The 27,572-nt window shown below is 44.5% G+C and overlaps 1 protein-coding gene across 1 annotated transcript; it reads left to right on the top strand.

Annotated features, from left to right (window-relative positions):
* Positions 1-493: 493 nt before the first annotated feature.
* On the top strand, positions 494-27,572 carry LOC147456988 (selenoprotein family protein). Its single transcript, XM_086512041.1, has 4 exons — positions 494-709; positions 1,459-1,517; positions 1,880-2,061; positions 27,227-27,572. The coding sequence occupies exons 1-4, from the start codon at positions 544-546 to the stop codon at positions 27,297-27,299; spliced, it is 480 nt and encodes a 159-aa protein (XP_086368167.1). The 5' UTR covers positions 494-543; the 3' UTR covers positions 27,300-27,572.

Raw genomic sequence — 27,572 nt, 5'->3', positions numbered from 1 at the left:
AAGTAGCCCATGCCTTGTGTGCTATGGTACATTCATCTAAGTAGTGCACAAAGTTGTTCCCAAGTGATGTGAGAAGGATGCCAAGTAGGCCCTTGGATTTGGGTAGACCTTATGAGATGTTGCTTTTTGGACAAGCACTTTGGTGGGGGACGGGCAAGTGATAGCCAAGCTATGAACATGCCCTAGCACCTACACAATCTATCATCTGCCATAGCCTGTAGGGTTTACCTCATCTACTCACCCCTATGGCACTTGTGGGAGATGTTTAATCATCATATGTGTCACTCTAGGGATATAAATTGGGACTATTAGTATGTTTTTGAGTTTAGAGTCGCACCTAATCACCATCATAGTCTCCATGTACAATCGAGCCTCTACACCCGCATTTTATCTTGGTTTGGACCTGAGCGTGCTGCCAGCTAATCATTGTTTTTCATTTTCAATCTTTAAGTATTGTTGGAACTCCCTTGTTAGTTTCTTTCATTAGCCAACTATGGTCATTGCACGGGTCATTGTGGTTCTTGAACTCGAGCAGATTTTGCAATGGCCACTGGGAATGCGTGGCTTCTATACCTTCTTTCAGCTTGCTTCTTGATATCACGTCTCGCTTGCGCCCACGAAAGCTCTCTCAACTGCGAAGATCTTGGATTTACAGGCCTTGCGCTCTGCTCAGATTGCGATTCTCTTGCGGAATTTGTCAAAGACGAAGGTATGCGGTCCGCAAATTTGTAGTTCTTGTGCTCATTTACGTGCAGACACAGGAGACCACGGTTCACCTGACCCAATGCACAAACACTTCAAAAGAGGGCCTCACAGCAGGTCAGCACGTTTTGTACAATGAGATGTTCTTTCATTTGAACATGAGTAGTATTGTGGTTGTTGAACAACCCTTATGTTATATTGAACATGAACATCTCTGTCAACCATTACATCGTTTAGGGCCAATTTGCACACACGAAGAGCTCAAATCTGAGATCAACAAGCATTATCCAAGTGCATGGAGAGAAGAACGGGCTCAAGTATTGCAATTATAAGTGTGCCGCGTCTGCGTTTGCGTGAGTGGAGTTTACCTTGCCTTGCTGTGGGTGCGGGGGCGTGTATGTGTTTTTGACATTTGTTTGTTCTTTATTCCCATGACGTTCTGGGGATTTGCATCTCCCATCACACACAGACCTCTAGCAACCATGAGGAAGTATTTAATCAACTCAACTTTTGCCAATCAAAGCATCTTCAGATGCAATACGGTTACTGCATTCAATCATCTTCCTCTAATTGGGAAAATATGGACCTCACGTTGCAAGGGTTCTGTTTTTGAAATCATGAATGGTGATTCGTGAAGTTTTTAAGTGTCTGTATTCTGAAGAGCTTCAGATTTTTTTTTCAAGAATTTACTAGAAGTGTTTATATTTCAGAAAAGTATTTCTCAGAACTTCGAGCTTGCTGTCTTGGTTTTGGCAGAATTAATATCAGAGTGTAGGGCATGTTGTGCTCAAGAGGGAGAAGACTCTATAACAAAGGTAAGACTTGACTGCATGGGTTTCCCTTCCGCTGTGTAAGCTACAAGCACCTATCCAAGATTGCATGTTCATTATCTTGGCCGAGTATCTAAACAACTTATAAAATCCTCATAGTAAGGCATTCTGAAAATCTTGAAGTAATAAAATGTACGACTTGCATGCGTTTTTTTTAATAAATGAGGTATTAATAATGGACATAGTTTGATGTTTACTCTTTTGTGGACATAGTGGAGTTGTCATTGTCAATTTTTTTTTTCCTGTATATCCTTGGTCTTAGCATACAGAGCCATCTTTTTTTTGCAGTAATGAAAATTAGAGGTTAAAGCTCGTGCTTCCATTTTTATTTCTTGTGTTTTATGTAGATCACTTATTCGGGGGCTATTTTGGAGGTCTGCATGAGAAAGCTGGTCTTTTACCCAAATGTGCAGTCATTTATTGAAGATGACTTGCCAAAGTATCTGAATATAAAAGTCCAATACCGATATGGCTCTCCTCCCAAACTCATAATGCTGGATGAAGATGGCAATAATAAAGAAACTATCAGGTATAGTTGAGAAGTTTGCTTCCTGATCACATTTACAAGTCAAAACTAAAAACATTCTTACACTTTATAGGAAACACTCCAAAAATCAAATCTTTTTGCTGGTTCATTTAGATGGACTGATTGGCTCATGGTTAGTGTTGCATAGAAACGCGTTTTACCTGGGTACAAATTACAATATCTATGAATGTTTCACACTTATTAGAGCCATTTTTTTCAATCCCTTTTCTTGAAGCTTTTAGTCTTGTATTACCTTTTTGTGCTACTAAACAACTGCCAACAGGTGCAAACACGAATGTCTAGCTGAGTTTAGGATTTTTCTCCTACAGGAGCCATTGGGTACTCGGCTGTAGTGTGTGCTTAAGTATTTTGGGGTTTTCCCGCGATGGAAGCTTCAATTTTAGGCTGAACGTCAAGGTCCTCATGACATTTACGCTTTGTCTGTCACACCATATATTTCTTTTATCTATTCATGTTCAATACTCATTTCTTTTATTTGCAAAAGTTTATGAAACCGTATATGTTTCACACCTCGTGGTTTTGCAACTCCCGGCTACACTGCTTATGGTGTACCATGGCATGCGACCAGGCAATCTTTCTAGAAGGATTGCTACATAGCTGCTCTCCTTAAGAGGGTTGGTTCACCTTGCCAAGGGCCAAGCAACACTTGCTGCCTTTCCAAACTAGGCATCTCACGGCCCTTGCACTTGTATATCTAGTTGTGTGGACTTGTCTTGGATCTTCTCAACGAGACATTGCGTATTTTTGCGCTGTCAGCAGGCACACTCTGGTCTATTCGTTGGTCCAAGTCCGTCATTTGCACATAGGTTGGTTTGCCACATGGACATGCTACTACAACTCAGCCAATTTGGACTTATTTTGGATCTTCTCAGCGAGACATTGTGTATTTTTGTGCTGTTAGCAGGCACACTCTGTTCTATTCGTTGGTCCAAGTCTGTCATGTGCACATAGGTTGGTCTGCCACATGGACATGCTACTAACTCAAAGCCAATTTGGAGAATAGGATAACCTACGGGATTATGTACCGACACATGTTTGTGAACGTGATTGTAGGACCTTCATTTGAGGATAGAAGAACAGTCAGATCAATCAGAACCCTTGCATAAATCTCTTTGATTAAATGGTTGTACAAGGTGCATTTAGGCTATTGATGCCATTAGTTAGTAGTCTAGACTAGTAGTATGTGTATTCACGGTCATGTACTGGCCAGAATTGGACCAGAATCGTGAACCATGATGCCTGTGAGCACGCATGAGTCTTACCTGGTGTATCTTTGCAAGTACTGTCACTCTTGCACAGGAACTGGATTAGCTATTTGCTAATTCCTTGCAGGTACAGGTTAACTGTAAGATGCAGCAGAAGTGAATGTTGAACTTGCTCAAGATGAGTGCCTCGAACTGTGCTCAAGGGTTCCTTCTACTTACGGAAGGGAGAGCCTTCCGTTCCGTTGGTGAGAGAGTGCAAATGATCACAAACAAAGTGGCAAACACTGTGAATGAAGGTACTGAGACTAAGAGATAGAGAGAGAAGAGAATACGTCACTAGAATGTTGTCAAACCCTCCTCTGAAGGCCCCACTCTCTTTGGCGAGAGCGGTCTACTATTGATTGCACAAATTTCTACAATGCTTGGACTTGCCGACGATGTCGACGACGACGAGAGGCTGAAATCTGAAAACGCTTAGCTGAAATCTGCAAATCTTTATCTGCTGAATTTTGACTCTATGTCGGTGACGACGGCGATGCAACGGCGACGTGCTGAAAACACAGATGTTGAAATCTGCGTTTTCCAGGCTGAATTTGCAAACTTCGGTGGATTTGACCGTGCGGTGACGATCTGTCGCGGAAAGGTGAGATCTGCGAGGTTTGGGGGTTGTTCTGCGGTGTCTCGATGCTGAAAACTGAAAACGCGGATGCTACTTGTGGTTCTGGCGCGGAGGATCTGCAAAACGCTTGGTATCTATTGATCCAAAAATGCTAGGGCTGAATGCTGTCCAGATGCAAAAACGCTTAGGTGTCCTGCTGTGGTCTGCTAATGCCAGGTAGATCTGCAAGTTGTAGAACGCTGGCTAATCTGCAATTGTTGAAAAACGATGGCTTACTCTTGTTGATGGTTGAAAACGCTAGGTTGACATGCCGGGGGGGGGGGGGTCTTGCTGAGAAGGTGCCTATTGGATGTCTGGTCCCTGTTGCCTCTTCTGCCAGAAAGTGCTAGTGCTAGGGTTTCTTACATACTTCCTTGTCAAATTGCCCTACCTAGTTCCCAACAAAATCGAAAAATGGCTAAAATAGGAAAAATAGGTCTATACATTGTAAAAATTGTAAGGATTCTAGGTGCTAATCCTTAATTAAGTACTTAAACTCATGATTAAGACTTAAGAAACTGAAACTGAACTTAGAACAAGACTTAGAAGACTCTGTGATTGATTGATTGAAAGTGTGTTACAAGGGTTCCTTTTATAGGAATTGAATAGTCATCAGTGAAGAGGCATGTCTCTTTGTGAAGAGACATGACTTTAGGCGAAAAGACACATCCTTACGGTGAAAAGACACATCCTTTCGGCGAAGAGCTGCAACCATTGGGTGAAGAGTCGCATCCGTAAGGTGAAGGGGTGTGACCAGTCGTCGAAGGAGTGTGGCTTTTGGCGAAGAGGTATGTCTTTTGGGCGAAGGGGTGTGACCATTCGAGAACAGGAGTCCTCCTGGGTTAGTCACACTTCGCATCTGCATCAATGAGTAAGTATTGTAATGTAGTTAAGTCACAAACTGACATTCCCTCCCTCTTAAAATAAAACCCAGGGTAGTTGTAGAAACTCCGGGAGAAGAAAATGTATTGTTGTAGTGCTTCTGCATCCAAAGCTCTTTCTGTTAAGTCCCATGTCATGGCACTGTTATTGACCATGACTATTTTGCCAAACCGAAAACTGATCATATTTGCAACTTGTCTCATCTTTGTTAAAAGTATGAGTATCACATCTGCAACTTGATTAGTGCCTTTGTCAAAGTCTTTTGTAACTTTTGAGCTTTGTCCAAGAAAAGATTGAATCCGTATCTGCTTCGAGTGAGCTTATTTGGTAAACTGACTTGAGTTTTCTGTTGAATGATGACCATTGGTTGGAAATCTGTAAGGTATTTCATTGGTTTGTCCTGAACAGTAAGATCCTCTTGAAGGGATGTCGTAGACTGAGACATAGTAGTGTTTGGAGGTATACCCAATTGTAAAGGTTTATCACTAGAACAATTCGTGTCAAAGGATTCATTTGCAGCGACTAAAGTCGTGCTGCAAGAGTCTGTATCTGCTTTATCCTTTGCACCGCTGAAGGTAAGGACTGCAGTCTTCAAGTTTGAAGAATTATCATTCACCATAGCATCTGGTATCTGTTTAGAGACAAAGACTTTATTTTGCAAGGGCAGTGACGAGGCGAAATTTCAAGCCTGTGTCACGGCCAAAGAAGGGGTTATGTGTTCGTTGGTTGTCACATAAGAACTGTAATCTTCTGAATCTTCAGCTTTCTCAGCGGGTATTAAGGCTTCCAATTGAAAAGGGGGAGGTTGAGGGAGTTGTTGCCTCTTAGACCTCTGAAGGATCCTCTTGCACAAGGAAAGGATCACTAAATCTTCAACTTTACCACCATCGGATAAGAAAGACTTAAATGTAGGGCATGGCTCGCGAGGGGGAACTTGTCTAGCGTTGCAGCATTCACGACCGAGTACTCGACTAGGGTCTGATATCTGTGCCACTAAGTAAGCCCATCTTGATATCGCTGGTGATCCTTTGGAAGCTTCATATTGCTGCTTTTGTTGTTGATGATTCGAATAAGAAGTTGGTTGCTTAGTACTGTAACATTTCCAAGAATATTCATGCTGAGACTCTTGCTGCTCGCACGAAGGTACTTTGCGTCTAGTTGTCTCTGAGAAACCATGCTTTGGGTGAGAGAATTTTGGTTCCGAAGGCTTATGTTTGAGTGGTTCTTTCTGATCGACCACTGAAGTGTTGGAAGAAGATGCATGTATTGTTCGAGAAGTTGTTGGTTGACTCCGAGAAGGGGTTTGCATTTGCATTTGATCCACGCGAGTGTGAATTGATGCGAGGCTTGATGAAATTGCTGCCATCTCCTTTTTGAGAACTGCTATTAGATCCTCGGGTACAAGTGTATGCGACGTAGAGGCAAAATCTGGCTCCATCGCCGATTATGCAACATCAGCTACTGGGAAAGAGGAGTGTGGGGAACCACCCAAAAACATCGAGAACAAGCGCGAGAGAACAATTGTTTCTTGTTGGGCTTTGCTTGTGTTCCAAGGGGGTAGCGAAGCCATTGTAAATTTTAGGGTGGTTAATCGCCAGTATATATGGAGGGTTTTTTTCGAATCTGCTGCCCACCGCATGCCTCTGATTCGTGAAGGCGACGAAGTGTGGACGCTAGGAGGCTGCTGGTTGGGTTGAAATCGTATGTTGGCTGGGAATTTCTTACGTGGCTTGGAAGGGGTTAAAACAATTGAAGCATTTTGTGTCCACACTACCTCTTAAAATTGGGCCAAAATTTTGGAATTGACCACCTATGTTAATAAACCTTGTGTGGAAAAATATTCAAGCGCTGGCTTATCAAATAGAAGATAGTAGCGCAAAATCTCCACACTGGAACAAAAACCATGTGCAAGGCAGCCGCATACGTGACAGGAGAATGCCCATGAGCATGCAAAGAGATACCACGGGTGGCTAAGAAGTGTATGCTGGCTTCGAACTTTGGGGCTGGTTATATTTTAATGGGTTTGAGTTAATTGGCCAATAGTTTAGCAATTTGGTCCCGCTCAGTAAAAAAAAATATGGCCAATCTGATGCGAAATGTGCAACAGGCACATTCGATGAAAGAACTCCAGCGTGAGATTCTACAGCCAGCCACTGCCGCAAGAGGAGTGTCCCTTCACCAAGGGGCACACCGGTGGCATAAGAAGTGCGCGTTGCGCAAGGGAGACCAGCCAGAAAGGAGCCACTGCGAATGTGCGAATGTGAGGGAGATTTCCACCATCAGCGCCATCTCTACATGGGTAAAAAGGCAATCCCCTATTTGCCACTCGCTGTGTGTGTGTCCAGAAGAGGGTACGGATGCAGGTTTACATACATAGGTTACACACCGGCATCAAAATCCACCTTTCTTTGGCTTCCATACAACTGTGGGAAGGGCGGGAGAGGGGAGAGGCGAGGGTGAGAGGCTCACAACCTTCGGGTCCCTTGGAAAAAATTGCTTTGATACCACTGTAAGGATTCTAGGTGCTAATCCTTAATTAAGTACTTAAACTCATGATTAAGACTTAAGAAACTGAAACTGAACTTAGAACAAGACTTAGAAGACTCTGTGATTGATTGATTGAAAATGTGATACAAGGGTTCCTTTTATAGGAATTGAATAGTCATCAGTGAAGAGGCATGTCTCTTTGTGAAGAGACATGACTTTAGCGAAAAGACACATCCTTTCGGCGAAGAGCTGCAACCATTGGGTGAAGAGTCGCATCCGTAAGGTGAAGGGGTGTGACCAGTCGTCGAAGGAGTGTGGCTTTTGGCGAAGAGGTATGTCTTTTGGGCGAAGGGGTGTGATCATTCGAGAACAGGAGTCCTCCTGGGTTAGTCACACTTCGCATCTGCATCAATGAGTAAGTATTGTAATGTAGTTAAGTCACGAACGTGACAAAAATGCTCCCGATGGGTTGTGATTGTAATCTGATGATCATGCTGTGTGCAACCAGAGGATATGCATCTACTCTAAGTGCCTGGGCATGCACGGTCTGCGAACACTCACAAAAGTGCTAGAACACTTCCTAAGCTAGGCTAACTGAACCCTTGTCATGAAGTAGCTTGTCCACATGCACATAGGGTTAGATGTGCATGTGACATCCCATCCTTTTCAAAGTGAGGTATTGGTACCGAATTGTATGGCGTCGAGGGAGATCGCCAACAGTGTCTGGAATCCTGGAAAGGACTCTTCGCGGACCCACTCTGATGCGTTGGTTGTGCGATACTTGAACTTCATAAAGGTCTGCAACGCTTGCTTCTTTGGGCCTCGTCGAAAGCGACACAAAGTCATCTGTGGCTCCGTCAATGCTTCAACTTTGTCTATAGTCATGCGCCTACCTTCGTCAAGAATCTCCGAGGATAAAAATTCATGAAACCACTTCCAACACAAAAACATGAACATACCCATTCCATGTAAAGTGATTGGAAAAATTCTAGTCTTCTTTAAAGACCGTGCATGCACTGTAGATGAACATATAAACAAAATGCCAAACTGTTCATCAAACACACGCAAACAATGGGGTCGAATCTTGACTTTCTGATCTAAATCAATCAACTGTGGCAAAACACAATGGAAATGCCTATGCTTGATGCTCAATCCTTCTTGTGCTCTTTCGAATACTGTGTCATGCCAAGGAAGAGACATGGAATGTGAATTTTATGGGTGCAAACATTTCATCTTTTCACGAGTAATCCGTATACATCCGTGCTCATTCATGAGTGAATTGTGTTCATCGTACAATATGGCTTGCCTGTGAAAAGGGATCACAAAGGACGGTGACTAAAATACAGGAAAGCATCATGAATGAAACAATGCGTGCTGACTAATCATGCACATACACAATACTTCCTGGGGGTGCTCTTTGAACCTCGAGTCCAGAGCCAAGATCGGTTCTTCGTGATTGATTGAATCTGCAATGAAGTTAGCTTCACTAGACAAGGTATCAACTAAACCATCATCCATGTGAACAATCACATCTCTTTCTTGCAAATCATCATGCTCGTGAATAATCACATCTTGATCATGCAAATCATCAGTGCTTATCATGATCATGCAAATCATGTGTGTCGTGTTTTGGAGAAGAAAAGACTGAGGGAGTCTCCTTCTCCCGATTCTTGTCAATCTGTGCCTGCACACTAGAAAAGAGTCGAAACAACTCTTACATGTGTTGGGCTCTCTGTTCGGCCGCAAAGTGTGCCTGCTCACTCTCACCCTCAAAGGCTAACCGTCTTTCTTCGCGCTCACGAGCCAATTTTGCTTTTCTTTCTTGGTGCTCGTGATCCATTTCTGCTTTTCTTTCTTGGTGCTCACGCTTTATGGCTGCCATTCTTTCGTTGTGTGCACGATCTAATTCTGCCTTTCTTTTTGCTTTTCGTTCTTCGTGTTCTAACTTCCTGTCCATCATCATCTTGTCGAAAACCTCCATAGGAGTTGGTGCAATCCTTGGCGTAGATGGGGAAGGGGGAGGGCCGGAAAAACCTCCTGGTGGGGAAAATTCTTCTTTGCCACCTCCATGCTCACCACCTCCATGCGAAGTATCCATTCCGCTTCGGGTGATGACCATCCACTGAAGTCTTGGGTTCTTAAGTTCACGAGGAACTTGGATTCTTGTGGGTCTTGGATTCTTGGGTTCTTGAGGTCTTGGGTTCTTGAGGTTCTTGAGGGTCTCGAGTCTTGAGGTTCTTGAGGGTCTCGAGTCTTGAGGTTCTTGAGGGTCTTGAGGTTCTTCTTTAGCTTGCAATCTGTGTTAGAGAAGGATCTTCTCTTACGCGAGCTCTACTCTTTTCCGCGCACGCCCCCCTTGGTGGCCTTGCGCTCACACCAAGGTTGCTTTTTCCCACCTCACTCGATTGGCCGGCCGCTAAGTGCACGGTCGCTCTCAATGAGTGAAAAGAGAAACAAGGGGAGGCTGGACAAGCCCTTCTTTCTTGGATTTCTAGTCTCTCTTCAAAAACACGATTAGAAATCGACACGCCCAAGAGGACTTGGGCTACGTGCGATCGCAACAAGCAAAAAAAATTCTTGTGGTTCTTTCCTTGAGTGATACAAAACACTGCCAAAGCTCTGATACCAATGTAAGGTGCAGCGGAAGTGAATGTTGAACTTTGCTCAAGATGAGTGCTCTGAACTGTGCTCAAGGGTTCCTTTTACTTACGGTAGGGAGAGCCTTCCGTTCCTTTGGTGAGAGAGTGTAAATGATCACAAACAAAGTGGCAAACACTGTGAATGAAGGTACTGAGACTGAGAGATAGAGAGAAGAGAATGCGACACCAGAATGTTGTCAAACCCTCCTCCGAAGGCCCCACTCTCTATGGCGAGAGCGGTCTATTATTGATTGCACAAATCTCTACAATGCTTGGACTTACCGACGATGTCGACGACGATGAGGATGACGAAATCTGAAACGCTAATGGCTGAAATCTGCAAATCTTTATTTGCTGAATTCTGACTCTATGTCGCTGACGACAGCGATGACGATAGATGCAACGAGACGCGTTGAAAACGCAGATACTGCGTTTTCCGGGCTGAATCTGCAAACTACGCTAGGGCTAGCGCTAGGGTTTCTTATATACTTCCTTGTCAAATTGCCCTACCTAGTTTCGCAACAAAAGTCACTTAAAAATAATAAGTGAAAAATGGCTAAAATAGGGAAAATAGGTCTATGCATTGTAAAAATGCTCTTGATGGGTTTTGACTGTAATCTGATGATCATGCTTTGTGCAACCAGAGGATATGCATCTACTCTTAAGTGCCTGGGCATGCACGGTCTGCGAACAGACTCACAAGTGCCAGAACACTTCCTAAGCTAGGCTAACTGAACCCTTGTCATGAAGTAGCTTGTTCACATGCACATAGGGTTAGATGTGCACGTTACATGAACTCGGACAGATTTCATGCGAGAAATCTGGTCCGATTCAGAGGGCAAGTAGCCCTACAGGTGCGGGAGCTTGAGGGCTTGAAATGGATGTGACTGGCACGCAAAAAGGAGCCCGAAACAGTAAATTACAGCCTGCTGTGTATTTTTGCAGGTTTAGGGTTTTGACCCTTTTTGATCCCTAATTGTCACGTGACACATCCAACCCTATGTGTCCGTGGACAAGCTACAACATGACAAGGGTTCAATTAGTCCAGTCAGTCTAGCTTAGGAAGTGTTCTGGCACTTTTGTGAGTCTGTTCGCAGACCGTGCATCCCAGGCACTTAGAGTAGATGCATATCCTCTGGTTGCACACCGCATGATCGCATTACCATAAGAATCCAACAGAATCCATCAAGAGCATTTTTCAGTGCATTAAACCTATTTTCCCTATTTTTTGACATTTTTCACTTATTATTTTAAGTGACTTTTGTTGGGAACTGAGTAGGGCAATTTGGGTAAGATAATATATAAGCAAACTTAGGCTAGCACTATTTGGCAGAAGAGCAAGGAGAACACAGGCCAAGGGTAGCAGGTTCCCCCTCTCTCTCTCAAGCAAGACCTTTTCCCCCTTGGTGGCGATTTCCTCCAAGCAAGGCAAGCATTCGACCACCATCTCCCAGGCGTTTTTCAGCAAAGCCATCATCGCCATAAGCTCCAGCACCCTAGCGTTTTCAGCCAATAGCCTCATCGCCATAGCCCTAGCGTTTTCAGCGCCATAAGCCTCATCAAATCAGCGGTAAAGCCTCAAAAATTTAGCGTTTAAGACCAGCCAAACCAGCGTTTTTGGAAGTCTCAAAAGGCCCGCAAATCAGCGTTTTTAGGGCAGCGGAAGGACACTAAATTTCTGCAGCAAACCAGCGTTTTCTATGCTACAACAATTGCGTTTTTGCATCAGCAATTTTCAGCCTTATTGGCGTTTTTGGACAGCAGAGCAAGCACTCAGTTTTTCAGCCATCGAGTCGGTCTCGTCATCCACGTCGTCGACATCGACATAGCCTGTTAGGTGCAGCGGAATGATTGTTTGCACTTTGCTCAAGATGAGTGTCCGAACTGTGCTCAAGGTTCCTTTTGTTCTTATGGAAGGGAGAGCCTTCCGTTTTTAATGAGAGAATGCTATGATCACAAACAAAGTGAATGGACACTGTGCGTGCAAGTGTATGAGACTGAGAGACAGAGAGAAGAGAGATACGACACTAGAGACGTTGTAAAACCCTCCTCGAAAGGTCCCACTCTCGTCGGCGAGAGTGGTCTACTATTGATTGCACGATCTGATACAAATGGTATGCATGAGACTGATGCAAGTCTAGGCTATGTCGACGATGACGATGGTGATGACGAAGTCGACCTAAGGGCTGAAATCTGCAATCTTTCTAATGCTGTCCAAAAACGCTATGGGCTGAAATCTGCAAATGTTCTTTCTGCTGAATTCTGACTCTATGTCGTTGACGATGTCGATGGCAACGACGACGCTCTGAAAACGCAGATGCTGAAATCTGCGTTTTCCGGGCTGAAACTGTAAACCTTGCGGAAACTGGCCGTGCGGCGAGGAACTGCTGCGGGAAGGTGAGATCTGCGAGGTTTGGGACTTGATCTGCGATGTCTAACTGCTAAAAACTGAAAATGCTAATGGTACTTGACTTTCCGTCGCGGTAAAGGTACAAAACGCCGGGGCTGATCTGCAACCAAAAACGCTAGGGCTAAATTTTGGTCTTGTTGCTGCCATGGTTCTGCAAAATGCAAAACGCTAGGCTGATCTGTTGATCTCTTGCAAAAACGCTGGGGCTCTTGCTGTCTGCGGTAGCCGAGACTGATCTGATGGGGGAAAACGCTAGTGATGCTGGATCTGCAAAACGCTAGGTCTCCTGGGGGTGTCTGCCGAGAAGTTGCTTGTTGAGCGTGGAGCTCCTGCTGCCTCTTCTACCATTGAGTGCTAACTTGGGTTTGCTTATATATTTTCTTAGCAAAATTGCCCTACCTACTTTTGTTGGGAAGTCACTTAAATTAATAAGTGAAAAATGTCAAAAATAGGCTAAATGCACTAGAAAATTCCCTTGATGGAATGCACGGTCTACGAATAGACTCACAAAAGTGCCAGATCACACTTCTAAATCTAGACTGACTGGACTGACTGAACCCTGATCATGCTGTAGCTTGTCCACGGACACATAGGGTTGGATGTGTCACGTGACATAGTCCCTAGACTTCCATCGGTTATCATTCATCCACTTTTGTACCAGATTGTGCAATCAATAGTAGACCACTCTCGTTGGCGTGGGGCCTTCGCAGGAGGGTTTTACAACGTCTCTGGTGTCGTATTCTCTTCTCTCTCTCTCTCTCTCAGTTTCATACGCCTTCACGCACAGTGTCCATTCACTTTGTTCGTGTTCACTGCACTCTCTCATTAAGAACGGAAGGCTCTCCCTTCCATAAGTAAAAGGAACCTTGAGCACAATTCGGAGCACTCATCTTGAGCAAAGTTCCATCATTCATTCTGCTGCACCTTACACTAATACCCCCAAGACCTTTGGGGAAGCGAGGGGATCATTGTAATCATTGTCCAGGTGATCTGGTGCATTTTCGGGGCAGAAAACTCAGAAGTGAGCGTGCTGCAGATTCTCGCCAGGTTTGAGAGAAGTGCTCGAATGTGCCAAAAAAGTCACCTTTTGCACAGGGATTTTGCTTGTGAAGCCTCTAGAGTAGGTCATTTTCAGCCTGCCAAAAGCGAGGCAGCTCCTACAAATTTGTAGGGTTTCTCTCAAGTTTAATAAGAATAAAGAAATACTGACATATGACCTCCTCTAGAAAGAGCCTACCACTCTAACAAGCTTCCAATGGGCAGTCAATGGCTAATTAGGCGAATTTTATTATCTATGTCATACATTTCTTTGGGCAGTTTGTTTTGCTTGGTGTCTTTGCTCTCCATTCAGTAGCCATGAGGATTTATGCCACGTGACACATCTAACCCTATGTGTTCGTGGACAAGCTACAACACGACAAGCGTTCAGTCAGTCCAATCAGTCTAGATTTAGAAGTGGTCTGGCACTTTTGTGAGTCTGTTCGCAGACCGTGCATGCCCGGGCACTTAGTGTAGATGCATATCCTCTGGTTGCACACATCATGATCATAAGCATTCCCATTAGAATCCATCAGAATCCTTCAGGGGAATTTTCCAGTGCATTTAGCCTATTTTACCTATTTTTGATATTTTTCACTTATTATTTTTAAGTGACTTTTGTTGGAAAGTAGGTAGGGTGAATTGTATATAAGCAAACCTAGACTAGCACTAAATGGCAGAAGAGGCAACAGGAGCCAAGCTCAGCAGGCAACTTCTTAAGCAAGACCTTGGCGGTTCTCCCCTCCAAGCAAGACTCAACATCTAGCTTTTTCTTCATCAAGCACCATCGCCAAGCAAGTCTCAGTCCTTGGCGTTTTTGCATCAGGATATCATCGCCCACACACCCCCAGACCTAGCGTTTTCCAGATTGCTGCCCTGGCGTTTTTCATAAGGCTAGCGTTTTCAGCAGATGGAACCTCAACATGCAACGTTTTTCAGCCATAAAGAACCTGCAAATTCAGCCCTAAAAGAGTAGCAGATTCAGTCCAAAGATCATCAGTTTTCAGCCCTACAGTAGATGCAGATTTTCAGCCCTAAAGACCAGCAAAATCAGTGTTTTCCATAGCGTTTTCGGCAATAGCAGATTTCGGTCCATAGCGTTTTTGGACAGCAGATAAAGACATTCAGTTTTCAGTCCTAGTGTCGGCCTGGTCACCTCCGTCGTCATCGTCGACATAGCTTAGACTTGCATGAGTCACATGCATTCAGTTTGTACCCGTTTGTGCAATCATAAGTAGACCACTCTCGCCGACGAGAGTCGGGTCTTTGGAGGAGGGTTTTACGTCTCTGGTGTCGTATTTCTCTTCTCTCTCTATCTCTCAGTCTCATACACTTGCATGCACATTGTCCATTCACTTTGTTGTGATCATAGCACTCTCTCATTAAAGCACGGAAAGCACGGAAGGCTCTCCCTGCCATAAGAACAAAAAGAAACCTTGAGCACAATTTGAGCACTCATCTTGAGCAAAGTTCAAACATTCATTCCGCTGCACCTTACATTGGTATCAGAGCTTTGGCAGTGTTCTGTATAACTCAAGGAAAGAACCACAAGAATCACAAGAATTTTTTTTGCTCGTTGAGGTCGCACGAACCCAAGACTTCTTGGGCGTGTCGATTCCTATTTGTGTTTTTGAAGAGTGACAGGAAACCCAAGAAAGAAGGGCTTGTCCAGCCTCCCCTTGTGCCTCTTTTCACTCATTGAGAGCGGACCGTGCACTTAGCGGCCGGCCAATCGACGTGACGTGGGAAAAAGCAACCTTGGTGTGAGCGCAAGGCCGCCAAGGGGTGCGTCCGTGGAAAAGAGCAGAACTCGGGTGAAGAGAAGATCCTTCTCTAACACAGATTGCAAGCGAAAGAAGAACCTCAAGCTCCGCAAGAACCTCAAGAACTCAAGAACCCCAAGAACCAAGACCCCCAAGAACCCAAGTTCCTCGTGAACTCAAGAACCCAAGACCACAAGAACCCACAAGAACCCACGACTTCAGAATGGTCATCACTCGAAGTGGAATGGATACTTAGTGAAACCGGCCTGTTCAATCCAAAAAGGGCGGTAGACTTTACTTCAAACCTTGATTTAGCTTTCACCCATTATTAGTCGTCTATTATACCTGCGCTATAGTGACACAAGAGAGGGGAATGGGATACAGAATCTAGATGCTAGAATGCACTTGTATGAGAAGACCGACACCAAATTGGCCCCTAACTTAGGCGCCCCTTTCGGTATTTCTTTATTCTTCCAAAGAGGGAATAAACGTTGTGGATCCCTACAAGCTGCCCCGCACAAACTTGGCTGAATTTCAACTGTTTCGGCCCGATTTTGGCAACATAACTGTACTAGGACCCTTCACAGTCAGTATTCCCACGCATTGAGTGACTTTCCCGACGCATACGGGCACTTTGCAAAACCTGGCGAGAATCTGCAGCACGCTGAATTCTCTGTTTTCAGTCCTGAAAATGGGCCAGATCGCCTGTACAGCGGTCCCCTTGCGTCCCCGAACCTCCTGGGGGTATTAGGGTCCGTTTAGGGCCAAAACCCTAAACCTGCAAAAATACACAGCAGGCTGTAATTCACTGTTTCGGGCTCCGTTTCGCGTGCCGGTCGCATCCGTAGCAAGTCCTCGAGCTCCCGCACCTGTAGGGCTACTTGCCCTTTGAATCGGACGAGATTTCTGGCGTGAAACCTCTCCGAATTCACCTGTACCTGCAAGGGGGGATTAGCCGCTAGCTAATCCAGTACCTGTGCAAGAGGCTCTTGCCTCGGCATTCGCGCATGAACCCACACAACTGTACATTGGTCAAATGAAGAGCCCACTAGAGGGGCATAACATACTGCCAAAGGGGAGAGAGAGGGCAGTGCGTAGCGTGCAGGGCATCACTCCTGGCACCGCACTGTACATAGGAGGGAAAGCAAGCACTCCATAGCTCTCAACCTGTGACCATTTCTGCAAAACAGCCCCTCCTCCCTTCAAATTCAGCGCCAACTCTCTCTGGCATTAGAAACTGCACCAGAATGTGCCACTTGGCACATTTACAAGCATTTTCCCGTTTCGGGGTTGCCGCCTAAAAATCTCCCAACCGGTTGCCCAGTTGACTTCACGGCAGAGTAAGAAAATGTTCCCCTTGTCATTCCGGAGGTAATGACGCCAACACATTTTCAGGTCCCGAAATAGCAGTTCCCTAAATTTTAGGAGATGCTGCCATTGTATCTGTCTAGGTCATCCGACCCTCTTTGTACACTGCAGCCACATCCAGAACTGAAATGTAGCCTCTGTAGCAAAGGATTCCACTTTGGCTAGTCAATGACCCCACTTGGCTAACCATAGTCCTTGTCCAACCTTAGTGCTCTCTTGCCCTCAGGCCTGGACTCCCTCTGGACAGTTCCACACTAGCTATGCAATGCAGGGCAGTTAGATTTCTTTAGGGGTGTTTCCAAAAAGTGAAAGTAAATAGATAATAAGAAAGAAATCAACAAAAAGGATAGATAGTAGTCACACGTTGGTGACATACCCCCCTCTTGAAATCTCAAACGTCCTCGTTTGCATCTATGTCGTACATGCTTACTGTCAACACTGATGTATTCAACACGTGTCGACACATATACGGCACATACATGCTCATTGTCAACCCTGGTGTATTCAACACCTCGTCGACTCATGTATTGCCTGCATGTGAACCCTGTCCCAATGACATAGTGGTAGCTTCGCACTCTGCCATTGCTTTGAGTCACTAACTTTCCAATGACAAAATGGTAGCTGCACATTTTGCACTGTCTTATAGTACACGTTGGATCCCGTAACACTTTCGAGCATACCCAAACGGACAGTTTAAGAATGCAGTTACACATGTACTCTTTAATAGAAGCAATCACTGTATCCTTGACAAACTGACAAGAAATACTCACTTCTATAGCACTAATCAAATTTTTGGACATTCCATAAGAGCAATTGTCAAACTGACAATCTGTACAGCTCTAACATTCATGTAACAGGTATTTGATTTGAGGTCACTTTAAATACCATGTACATAATTTGTTTTAGAAGCCATTGTCACATTGACAATCCATGTAGCTTTGAAACTCAAGGGGTCAAGGTAGGTTGCAAATCGAAGGCTTCAAGGTAAAGTGATAACACAGTTGGTGACTCTGCAAGTTCACCTTCTTCCATCCACTTAGCATCCATTGGTGGATAGTTTCTGAACTTTACCAAGTAACGCCTAGCAACCTTGCCTTTCACTTTCCTTTCTTTGTGTGCCAAAATCTGTTCGGGGACCAAGATCTCGTCAAGTTCCTCGACTTCCGGCTGATCTTAAGCTGGCATATCTTCTGGCACATCACCCACATAGGGTCTGAGAAGACTCACATGAAACGCATTGTGAATCTTCCAACTGTCAGGCAATTTCAGCCTATATGCAACATCACTGATTATGTCGCATACTTGAAAAGGCCCATAGTAACGCATGCTGAGCTTTGGAAACAGTCTTTCCTTGCCCTTCATCTTCTTTAACCTTGCCTTTTCAAAGCGTAAAAGCACCCAATCACCAAGTGAATATACCACTTCACGACGGTGACGATCAGCTGCTTTCTTTTGCTTTGCCTGAGTCTTTTCTAAGGCCACTTTGACCTTCTTGTACATTTCATCCATGTCCTGAACATACTTATCTGCTTCAAATATCTTGTCCTTTGTATGCAGTATGGGAGGAACTTTCTTGCCACCTTCAACTATCTCAAAAGGTGCCTTGCCAGTTGATGAATGCACTGTATTATTGTATGCATACTCCACCAATGGCAAATACTGCTCCCACTTTCCTTTATGCTCTGACACATAACACTTCAGCAGATCTAGGACAATAGAATTTGCCTCTTCTGACTGCCCATCTGTTTGAGGATGAAATGACGGAGTTATTTTGCTACCCTGCTGCTCCCCCAATTTCTCAATGTAGTTAAAATTTTTGTCAATTAATCTTTTTTTTTTTCAAACCACTTTTTTTTTTAATCTCCCCCTTCCTTTTTATTTTCCTTCAATTTGCCAAAATTAACCTTCTGGTCTTTACGCTAACCATGAAGAGAATTTGAGTGTGGTGCCCATATTCTCAAACAAGCCTCTCCAGAACAAACTTGTCATGCGTGGATCACGGTCGCTAACAATCGATTGTGGCATGCCATGATACTTGAAAATATTGCTCATAAACAAGCGTGCCATCTGATCTGGCTTTATCTTCTTCCTGACAGGAATAAAATGAGCCTGTTTGTTGAATCTGCAAATAATCGTCCAAATACCATCGTTTCCTGTCTGCGTTCTCAGAAGATCAAAGATAAAATCCATAGCAATACTTTCCCATGGTTTATCTGGAATAGGTAGTGGTTGCAATAACCCTGGTGCCTTTTGACTGTCAAACTTGACCTTCTGGCAAATTAGGCATTCTCGCACAAAGGCATCTACATCCCTTCTCAATGTATGCCAATAGAAGAATGTCTCAACCGCTTTAACTGTAGCATCAATACCACGATGCCCTGCATACGGTGGGACATGACTCTCTTCCATAACTTTGCGTCGCAATGGCTTTGTGACACACAATCTGCCATGCATCATCATGAACCCGTCTTTAAGAAGATAGTGTTCATGACGTTGTCCATCCATTAGCTGCTCGAAGACCCTTGCAAAATCTTCATCATTTGCATACTGTTCTCTCATATCATCAAGTTCATGATGATAAGGAATTGACACAGCTGAAATTTGTGGGTTCCTTGACAAGGCATCAGCCACAACGTTCTTCTTGCCTTCTACATGCACAATCTGAAAAATGGAACATGGACAAGATATTTGCCCATCGCATATGCTTCTCAGATAACTTTGTCTGTGTCAAGAAGTACCGCAAGGTCTGATGGTCCGTTCGGACAACAAAGTCTGCACCTAGCAGGTAGTGTTTCCAGCTTAAGAGCGCATGAATCACAGCCAGTAACTCTTTCTCATAGACCTGCATGGTCATCTCTGGCCCTTGCAAAATTCTGCTCTCATAGGCTACTACCCTACCATCTTGCATTAGCACTGCACCAATGCTACTACCGCAGGCGTCACACTGGACCACAAATGACTTCCTAAGATCTGGCAACACAATGACTGGATCTGAAGTCATCTTTTCCTTTAAGAGATTAAAAGCTGAAATCTCTTTTTGTGTCCATCTAAAGGTGACTGCCTACTTTTGAAGAGCATGTAAAGGTGAAGCAATCTCAACGAAATTTCGGATAAACCTTCTGTAATAGGAGCATAGTCCCAAGAAGCTTCGGACATCATGCACCGTCTTCAAATCTGGCCATGACTTGATCGCTTCAACTTTTGCAGGATCCATTCTGACACCATCCTTTGAGACAATGTGTCCCAGAAAGTGGATCTCTTCCAGAAAAAATTCACTTTTCTTTGCATTGATGAGCAACCTATGACTGCGTAACTCTTTGAACACAATGGCCAAGTGATGCCTATGCTCCTCTTCATTCTTTGAGTAGACTATCATGTCATCAAAGAATGTATCAACAAACTGCCGGTGTGGACAGAAAATTCTGTCCATCATCCTATTGAACGTAGCAGGAGCATTTGTGAGACCAAAGGGCATCACTAAAAATTCGTAAAGGCCAAACGTCGTTCTAAAAGCAGTCTTGTGCACATGCTCTGATCTAATGCGGATCTGATGGTACCCACTCTTTAGATCTATCCTGCTAAACACAGCTGCTCCTTCTAATTTGTCCATATTGTCATCAATTCTAGGTATAGGGAACCTATTCTTGATGGTATTCTTGTTCAGTGCACGGTAGTCTATGCACATACGCCATGAGCCATCCTTTTTCTGCACCAACAACACTGGAGAGCAGAATGGAGATGAACTGGGCTGAATCAGCCCCTTTTCTAACAGCTCCTGTACTTGGCCCATTATCTCTTTCTGTTGAGCCGCACTAACCCTGTACGGAGGCTTATTTGGTGGGCTACTGCCTGGCACCAAATCTCTCGCATGGTCCTCGGGTCTCTCTGGCGGTAATTGAGACGGTAATGAATCAGAAAAACAGTCACTGTACTGTTGTAAAAACATTGACCTTTCTTTATCTAGCATAGATAAATTTGATTCATCACAATCTGACACTTCACGTGCAAAAACCAAGTACGCAGAAAGATGCTTTTTCATTACAGAAGTAATAGTAGAAGCTGATACAGTGGGAATAGACTCCCCTTTAAGCTTTACATCCAGAATGTGAGTCTTTCCCCTGCTCTGTACAATGATCTTTTTGTTGTAGGCATCCATGATTCCCTGTACATGAAATAACCAAGGAATACCTAACAACACATCACATCCGTCCAGTGGCATGATGTAAAATTCTTCAGCATCTACATAGGACTGGATATGTAGGCGCAATTTTCCAATGATGGGTGTCACAGCCTCTGTATGGCCAGGACATGCCAAACCTGCCTCTGCTGTATACCCCATCTCTTCAGGTCTGATTCCCAACTTTGAAGCCAATTCTGGGGAAATGAAGTTGGCTTTGGCACCTGGATCAAAGAAGATAAGCACTGTTTGATCCCTGACCTTTCCCCATGCTCTGCAAAGCTCACTTGCATCTGTCTGAATTTGGCTTGTCGCCCACCATATCTGGCACTAGACCAGCCATGGGCTTTTTTCCTTTCTTGTCTTCCTTGTCATCAGAATCAGCTGGCCTTTTCTCTGTAGGACAATTGTAAGCAATGTGGCCAGGCTGCTCACAAATAAAGCATTTGTTCTCTGTCCTCAGGACCTTCTTTTGCTTTTCTGACTTGCGAGGAAAACGTCTTTTCCATTTCTTTGCTGGTCCCTTTTCTGATTCAGTCGTAGCTTTATCTTTCCCTGCGTTGGTTGACTCCTGAGTCCCTTTAGGAGCCTCATTGGGAACGTGCTTCTTGGCTGAATTTTTCTTGCCTGATCCTGCCTTGACGCCAGTGTTAAATTCACAATCTTCTCCCTTGAGCAAACCATTGCCAGTGTTTGCTACCTCGATGAGCTGCGTCAAAGTAGTGACTTTTGTCTTCGTACAGTACTTTCTTAATCCTTTAGGTAGGCCACAACAGTATTTTTCAATCTGTTCTGTCAATGGCACAAACCTATAGGAAGTTACTGGAAGTAGAGCTTTCCAAAACTTCCGATTGTAATCATTCAGATTTCTGCAAGTGGCAACATTAAGCTGGTGCCATTCTGTCATGACATCTGCTTCAAAGTCATCAGATAACCATGCTGCTGCAAAAATCTGCTTGAAGTAAATCCATGTGGACGGAGCTTGCCCTTGAAGCAATAAAGTTGTCCACCATTGTCCCGCATTCCCTGTCAAGAAAGTGGCTGCCTTGAGGACCTTTGAAGCCTCTGAAAAGTTCCCCCCTGCATAGGCCTTGTCAAACTGCTGGAGGAATGAGAGAGCCTTCTTCCTGTCATCAAACCCTGTAAAGGTCGTGAAAGACACACCTTTGCCACCTTCTTTGTATGGAGTTGGCCTCTCCAACGGCGTTAAATTGTCATATGGAAGTGACTGAAACATGGGAACACTATTAGGGTTCATCTGTGTTCCTTGGCTTCTATTAACTTGACCTGGAAATGCCATATTTGGCTGCTGATTTGTAATTCCAGCCATACCAAAATTTGCCTGTGGCATCCCAAATTGGCCCTGAGTGCTCTGAAATCCTGGTAGCATGCCCGTGACACCATACATGGGGTTAGGCATCATCGTTTGAGCACCCCCGAACACTGTTCTTGGCGTGTAAAACTGATTTCCAAGTGCATGACCAGCCATGCTTTGGAATACCGATCCACCTCCAAAATAGCCAGGGTGTACTGAAGGTGGTGGGAAGACCTGTTGCATAGCCTGTAGGTTGCTTCCCTGCCCATCAGAACCAGCTATATGCTGCTGAAAGGTGGCGGGCTGAACTGGTACAGCTTGAAAGACTGGCATCTCAGCCACCTGTTCTTGCACCTTAGGCATAGGTTGTGAAGACTGTATGTTCTTCGTCAAGTGTACAGGTGTTTCCATTGACTGTGCGGTTTGAATCACCTGTGCTCGAGCCTTAACAGGCTTTTGAATATGATCCAGTGGCCCAACTTGCTGAGACGGAACAGGAGGTTGCAGAAAGACTAAAAACCTCGGATTCTGCATTACTTGTGTGAACATAGCCACAGCAGTAGCCAACTGGGTCCTGAATAAATCGTCATCTGTCTGTGGTGGTCTTGAGGACTCACCCACTTCATGTGTCTGTTGACCCTGTGAAGAGGAAACCTCTTCAGTCACATCATCTGGTCTGTCAGCCATAGTTGCAATTCCCTGTGTCTGGTCTATGATCCCCTGTGTCTTCAAGCCCAAAACTGACCAAGGCTCACGTCTATGGGAAAAAGTGATTTAATCTCGTCGATGGAACCATGAAACCGGCCTGTTCAATCCAAAAAGGGCGGTAGACTTTACTTCAAACCTTGATTTAGCTTTCACCCATTATTAGTCGTCTATTATACCTCTGCTATAGTGACACAAGAGAGGGGAATGGGATACAGATGCTAGAATGCACCTGTATGAGAAGACCGACACCAGATTGGCCCCTAACTTAGGCGCCCCTTTCGTATTTCTTTATTCTTCCAAAGAGGGAATAAACGTTGTGGATCCCTACAAGCTACCCCGCACAAACTTGGCTGAATTTCAACTGTTCCTGCCCGATTTTGGCAGCATAACTGTACGAGGACCCTTCACAGTCAGTATTCCCACGCATTGAGTGACTTTCCCGACGCATACAGGCACTTTGCAAAACCTGGCGAGAATCTGCAGCACGCTGAATTCTCTGTTTTCAGCCCTGAGAATGCGCCAGATCGCTTGTACAGCGGTCCCCTTGCGTCCCCGAACCTCCTGGGGGTATTAGGGTCCGTTTAGGGCCAAAACCCTAAACCTGCAAAAATACACAGCAGGCTGTAATTCACTGTTTCGGGCTCCGTTTTGCGTGCCGGTCGCATCCGTAACAAGTCCTCGAGCTCCCGCACCTGTAGGGCTACTTGCCCTTTGAATCGGACGAGATTTTTGGCGTGAAACCTCTCCGAATTCACCTGTACTTGCAAGGGGGGATTAGCCGCTAGCTAATCCAGTACCTGTGCAAGAGGCTCTTGCCTCGGCAATCGCGCATGAACCCACACAGCTGTACATTGGTCAAATGAAGAGCCCACTAGAGGGGCATAACATACTGCCAAAGGGGAGAGAGAGGGCAGTGCGTAGCGTGCAGGGCATCACTCCTGGCACCGCACTGTACATAGGAGGGAAAGCAAGCACTCCATAGCTCTCAACCTGTGACCATTTCTGCAAAACAGCCCCTCCTCCCTTCAAATTCAGCGCCAACTCTCTCTTACATTAGAAACTGCACCAGAATGTGCCACTTGGCACATTTACAAGCATTTTCCCGTTTCGGGGTTGCCGCCTAAAAATCTCCCAAGTGGTTGCCCAGTTGACTTCACGGCAGAGTAAGAAATTCCCCTTGTCATTCCGAAGGTAATGACGCCAACACATTTTCAGGTCCCAAAATAGCAGTTCCCTAAATTTTAGGAGATGCTGCCATTGTATCTGTCTAGGTCATCCGACCCTCTTTGTACACTGCGGCCACATCGAGAACTGAAATGTAGCCTCTGTAGCAAAGGATTCCACTTTGGCTAGTCAATGACTCCACTTGGCTAACCATAGTCCTTGTCCAACCTTAGTGCTCTCTTGCCCTCATGCCTGGACTCCCTCTGGACAGTTCCACACTAGCTATGCAATGCAGGGCAGTTAGATTTCCCGAGGGGTGTTTCCAAAAAGTGAAAGTAAATAGATAATAAGAAAGAAATCAACAAAAAGGATAGATAGTAGTCACACGCTGGTGACACTTCGCTTGGAGGTGATGAGCATGAGAGAGGCGAAGAAGAATTTTCTCCACCAGGAGGTTTTTTTGACCTTCCCCTTCCCCATCTACGTCAAGGATTGCACTAACTCCTATGGAGGCGTTGGACCAAATGTTTATGGAAAGGAAGTTAGAATGCGAAGCAAAATAGCAGAAAGAATGGCAGAAATGGAACACAGACACGCAGAAAGAAGGGCAGATAGAAAAGCAAAAATGGAGCGCGAACACTAAGAAAGAATGGCAGCCGCCGTCAAAGGAAAGAGCGACCAACACATGAAAGAATTCTTGCGACTCTTTTCTCAAGTTCAGGCACAGATGCAAGAGATTCGGGAAAAGGAGACTTTCTCAGTCTCGTCTTCTCCAAAGCAAGACACACATGATTTGCATGATGATACGCATGATGATTTGAATGACAATGATAAGCATGATGATTTGGATGATAATGATGAGCAAGATGATTTGCATGATCAAGGTGTGATTTCTCACGAGCATGATGAGTTGCATGAAGATTATGTGATTGTTCACAAGGATGATGAGTTGCATGAAGATGATGTGATTGTTCACAAGGATGATATGTTAGTGGATACTTTCTCTAGTGAAGCAACCTCATTGCAGATTCGATCAGTCACGAAGACTCGATCTTTTCTCTCAAGCCTAGGTCCAAAGAACCCCTTCAGGAAGAACCGATCTTGGCTCTCGCGCCTCGGTCTAAAGAACTCTCACAGGAAGTACTATGTGTTCGCATGATTGGTCAACATACATTGTTCGAGTGTTTCATTCGCGATTGTTTCCTGTATTTTTGTCAGCATCTTTATGTGATCCCTTTTCCTAGGCATGACATATTGTACGTTGAGCACGTTTCACTCATGAATGAGCACGGATGTATGTGGATTGTTCATGAAAAGCTGAAAAGTATGTATGAAAGGAAGTCACATTCCATGTCTCTTCTTTGGCATGACACATTTGTAGAAAGAGCACATGAAAGTATGAGCACTAAGCATGGGCATTTCCATTGTGATTTGCCAGAGTTGATTGCTTTAGATTAAAAGAGAAAGATTCGGTCTCATTGTTTGCGTGTGTGTGGTGAACGGTTTGGCACTCCGTCTCTTTGTTCATCTACATTGCATGCACAGTCTTTGAGGAAGACAAGTTTTTTTCCACTCACTTTACATGGAATAGGTATGTTCATGGTTTTGTGTTGGAAGTGGTTTCAGGAATTTTCAGCCATGGAGATTCTTGAAGAAGAAAGAAGCATGACTCTAGACGAAGTTGAAGCATTGAAGGAGCCACAAAAGACTTTGTGTCGCTTTCGGCGCGGCCCAAAGAAGCAAGCGTTGCAGACCTTTATGAAATTCAAATACCGCACAACCCACACATCAGAGTGGGCTGGCGACGAGTCCCTTCCCGGATTCCGGATGTTATTGGCGATCTCCCTCGATGCCATACAGTTCGGTACCGGTACCTCACTTTGAAAAGGAGGGGATGTCACGTGACACATCCAACCCTATGTGTCCGTGGACAAGCTACAACACGACAAGGGTTCAGTTAGTCCAATCATTCTAGATTTAAAAGTGGTCTGGCACTTTTGTGAGTCTGTTCGCAAACTATGCATGCTCAGGCACTTAGTGTAGATGCATATCCTCTGGTTGCACACAACATGATCATTAGCATTCCCATCAGAATCCATCAGAATCCTTCAGGGGAATTTTCGAGTGCATTTAGTCTATTTTACCTATTTTTGACATTTTTCACTTATTATTTTTAAGTGACTTTTGTTGGAAAGTAGGTAGGGCAAATTGAGTAAGTTTGTATATAAGCAAACCTAGACTAGCACTAAATGGCAGAAGAGGCAACAGGAGCCAAGCTCAGTAGGCAACTTCTCAAGCAAGACCTTGGCGGTTCTCCCCTCCAAGCAAGACTCTGCATCTAGCATTTTCTTCATCAAGAACCATCGCCAAGCAAGTCCCAGTCCTTGGCGTTTTTGCATCAGGATATCATCGCCCACACACCCCCAGACCTAGCGTTTTCCATAGTGTTTTCGGCAACAGCAGATTTCAGCCCATAGTGTTTTTGGACAGCAGATAAAGACCTTCAGTTTTCAGCCCTAGTGTCGGCCTTGTCACCTCCGTCATCATCGTCGACATAGCCTAGACTTACATCGGTCACATGCATTCAGTTTGTACCAGTTTGTGCAATCATAAGTAGACCACTCTCGCCGACGAGAGTGGGGCCTTCGGAGGAGGGTTTTACAACGTCTCTGGTGTCGTATTTCTCTTCTCTCTATATCTCTCAGTCTCATACACTTGCACGCAGTGTCCATTCACTTAGTTGTGATCACAGCACTCTCTTATTAAAGCACGGAAGGCTCTCCCTTCCATAAGAACAAAAAGGAACCTTGAGCACAGTTCGGAGCACTCATCTTGAGCAAAGTTCAAACATTCATTCCGCTGCACCTTACAATTTAGACTGACTTGTGAGATGGCATTTATTTTGGCAGTAGTCAAAACATGCATAAAGACTTCCATATTGTCTTCTTTATTTTTGTGGCTTCTTCTCTGGGAAACAGTGGCTACTAGTGGAAAAGGGCCTCTCTTTTAAGGAGGAGAAACGAGGGGTCTTCGCATCTCCTCATCCATGTGATCTGAAATCATGATATAAGAAACAACCAGAATTGTAGTTCCTTTCTCAAAAGCACATGTTTTTTGTTACAGCTGTTTGCAACGTGTTATTAATTTAAACATATTGAGGGAAGAGCAACATAACTGTACAAGGTAGTGCATATGATTTTTGGGGTAAGAAGAAAGTATGCTGCAGGCTCGAATGCTTGTTGATTGAGTGGATCAATGAGAGCAAGGGGGATGAACAAGTCTGTGTGAATTTTCTGGGGTGTTAGTCTCTAATAATAAGGTTTGCTGTTGCAGGATTGACAACTGGAAGAAAGAACACATTGAACAGTTTCTCAAGGAGAAAGTAAAAGGAAACTTGGAAAGGTAGGTAGTCTCCGCTCTTTTAAAAAAATGATTGAAGCCTCAGTGTCAGATTGGAATATCGAGCGAGAACGGTAGCTTGTAATATACACCGCGAGCTCTAAGCAAGGGCTTCTCAAACGTTGCCAAGTGTGTGACAATTTTATGAATGAATCAGGAGGTTTTCTAGGTTTCCCGATAATCATCGTCTGAACTTTGAGATGGTTTTGAGTCTTTTTCAGCACTCAATGGAATTTTGTGAGACTTAAGGTAATGAGCATTGAAGATTTGAAGTTGAGTA

This window comes from Adiantum capillus-veneris, chromosome 5 (genome assembly GCF_014529385.1).
Source record: "Adiantum capillus-veneris isolate H3 chromosome 5, ASM1452938v2, whole genome shotgun sequence".
Classification (NCBI taxonomy): Eukaryota; Viridiplantae; Streptophyta; class Polypodiopsida; order Polypodiales; family Pteridaceae; genus Adiantum; species Adiantum capillus-veneris.
Note: the sequence above shows the minus strand (reverse complement) of the source record. Positions and strands in the feature narration are given on the sequence as shown.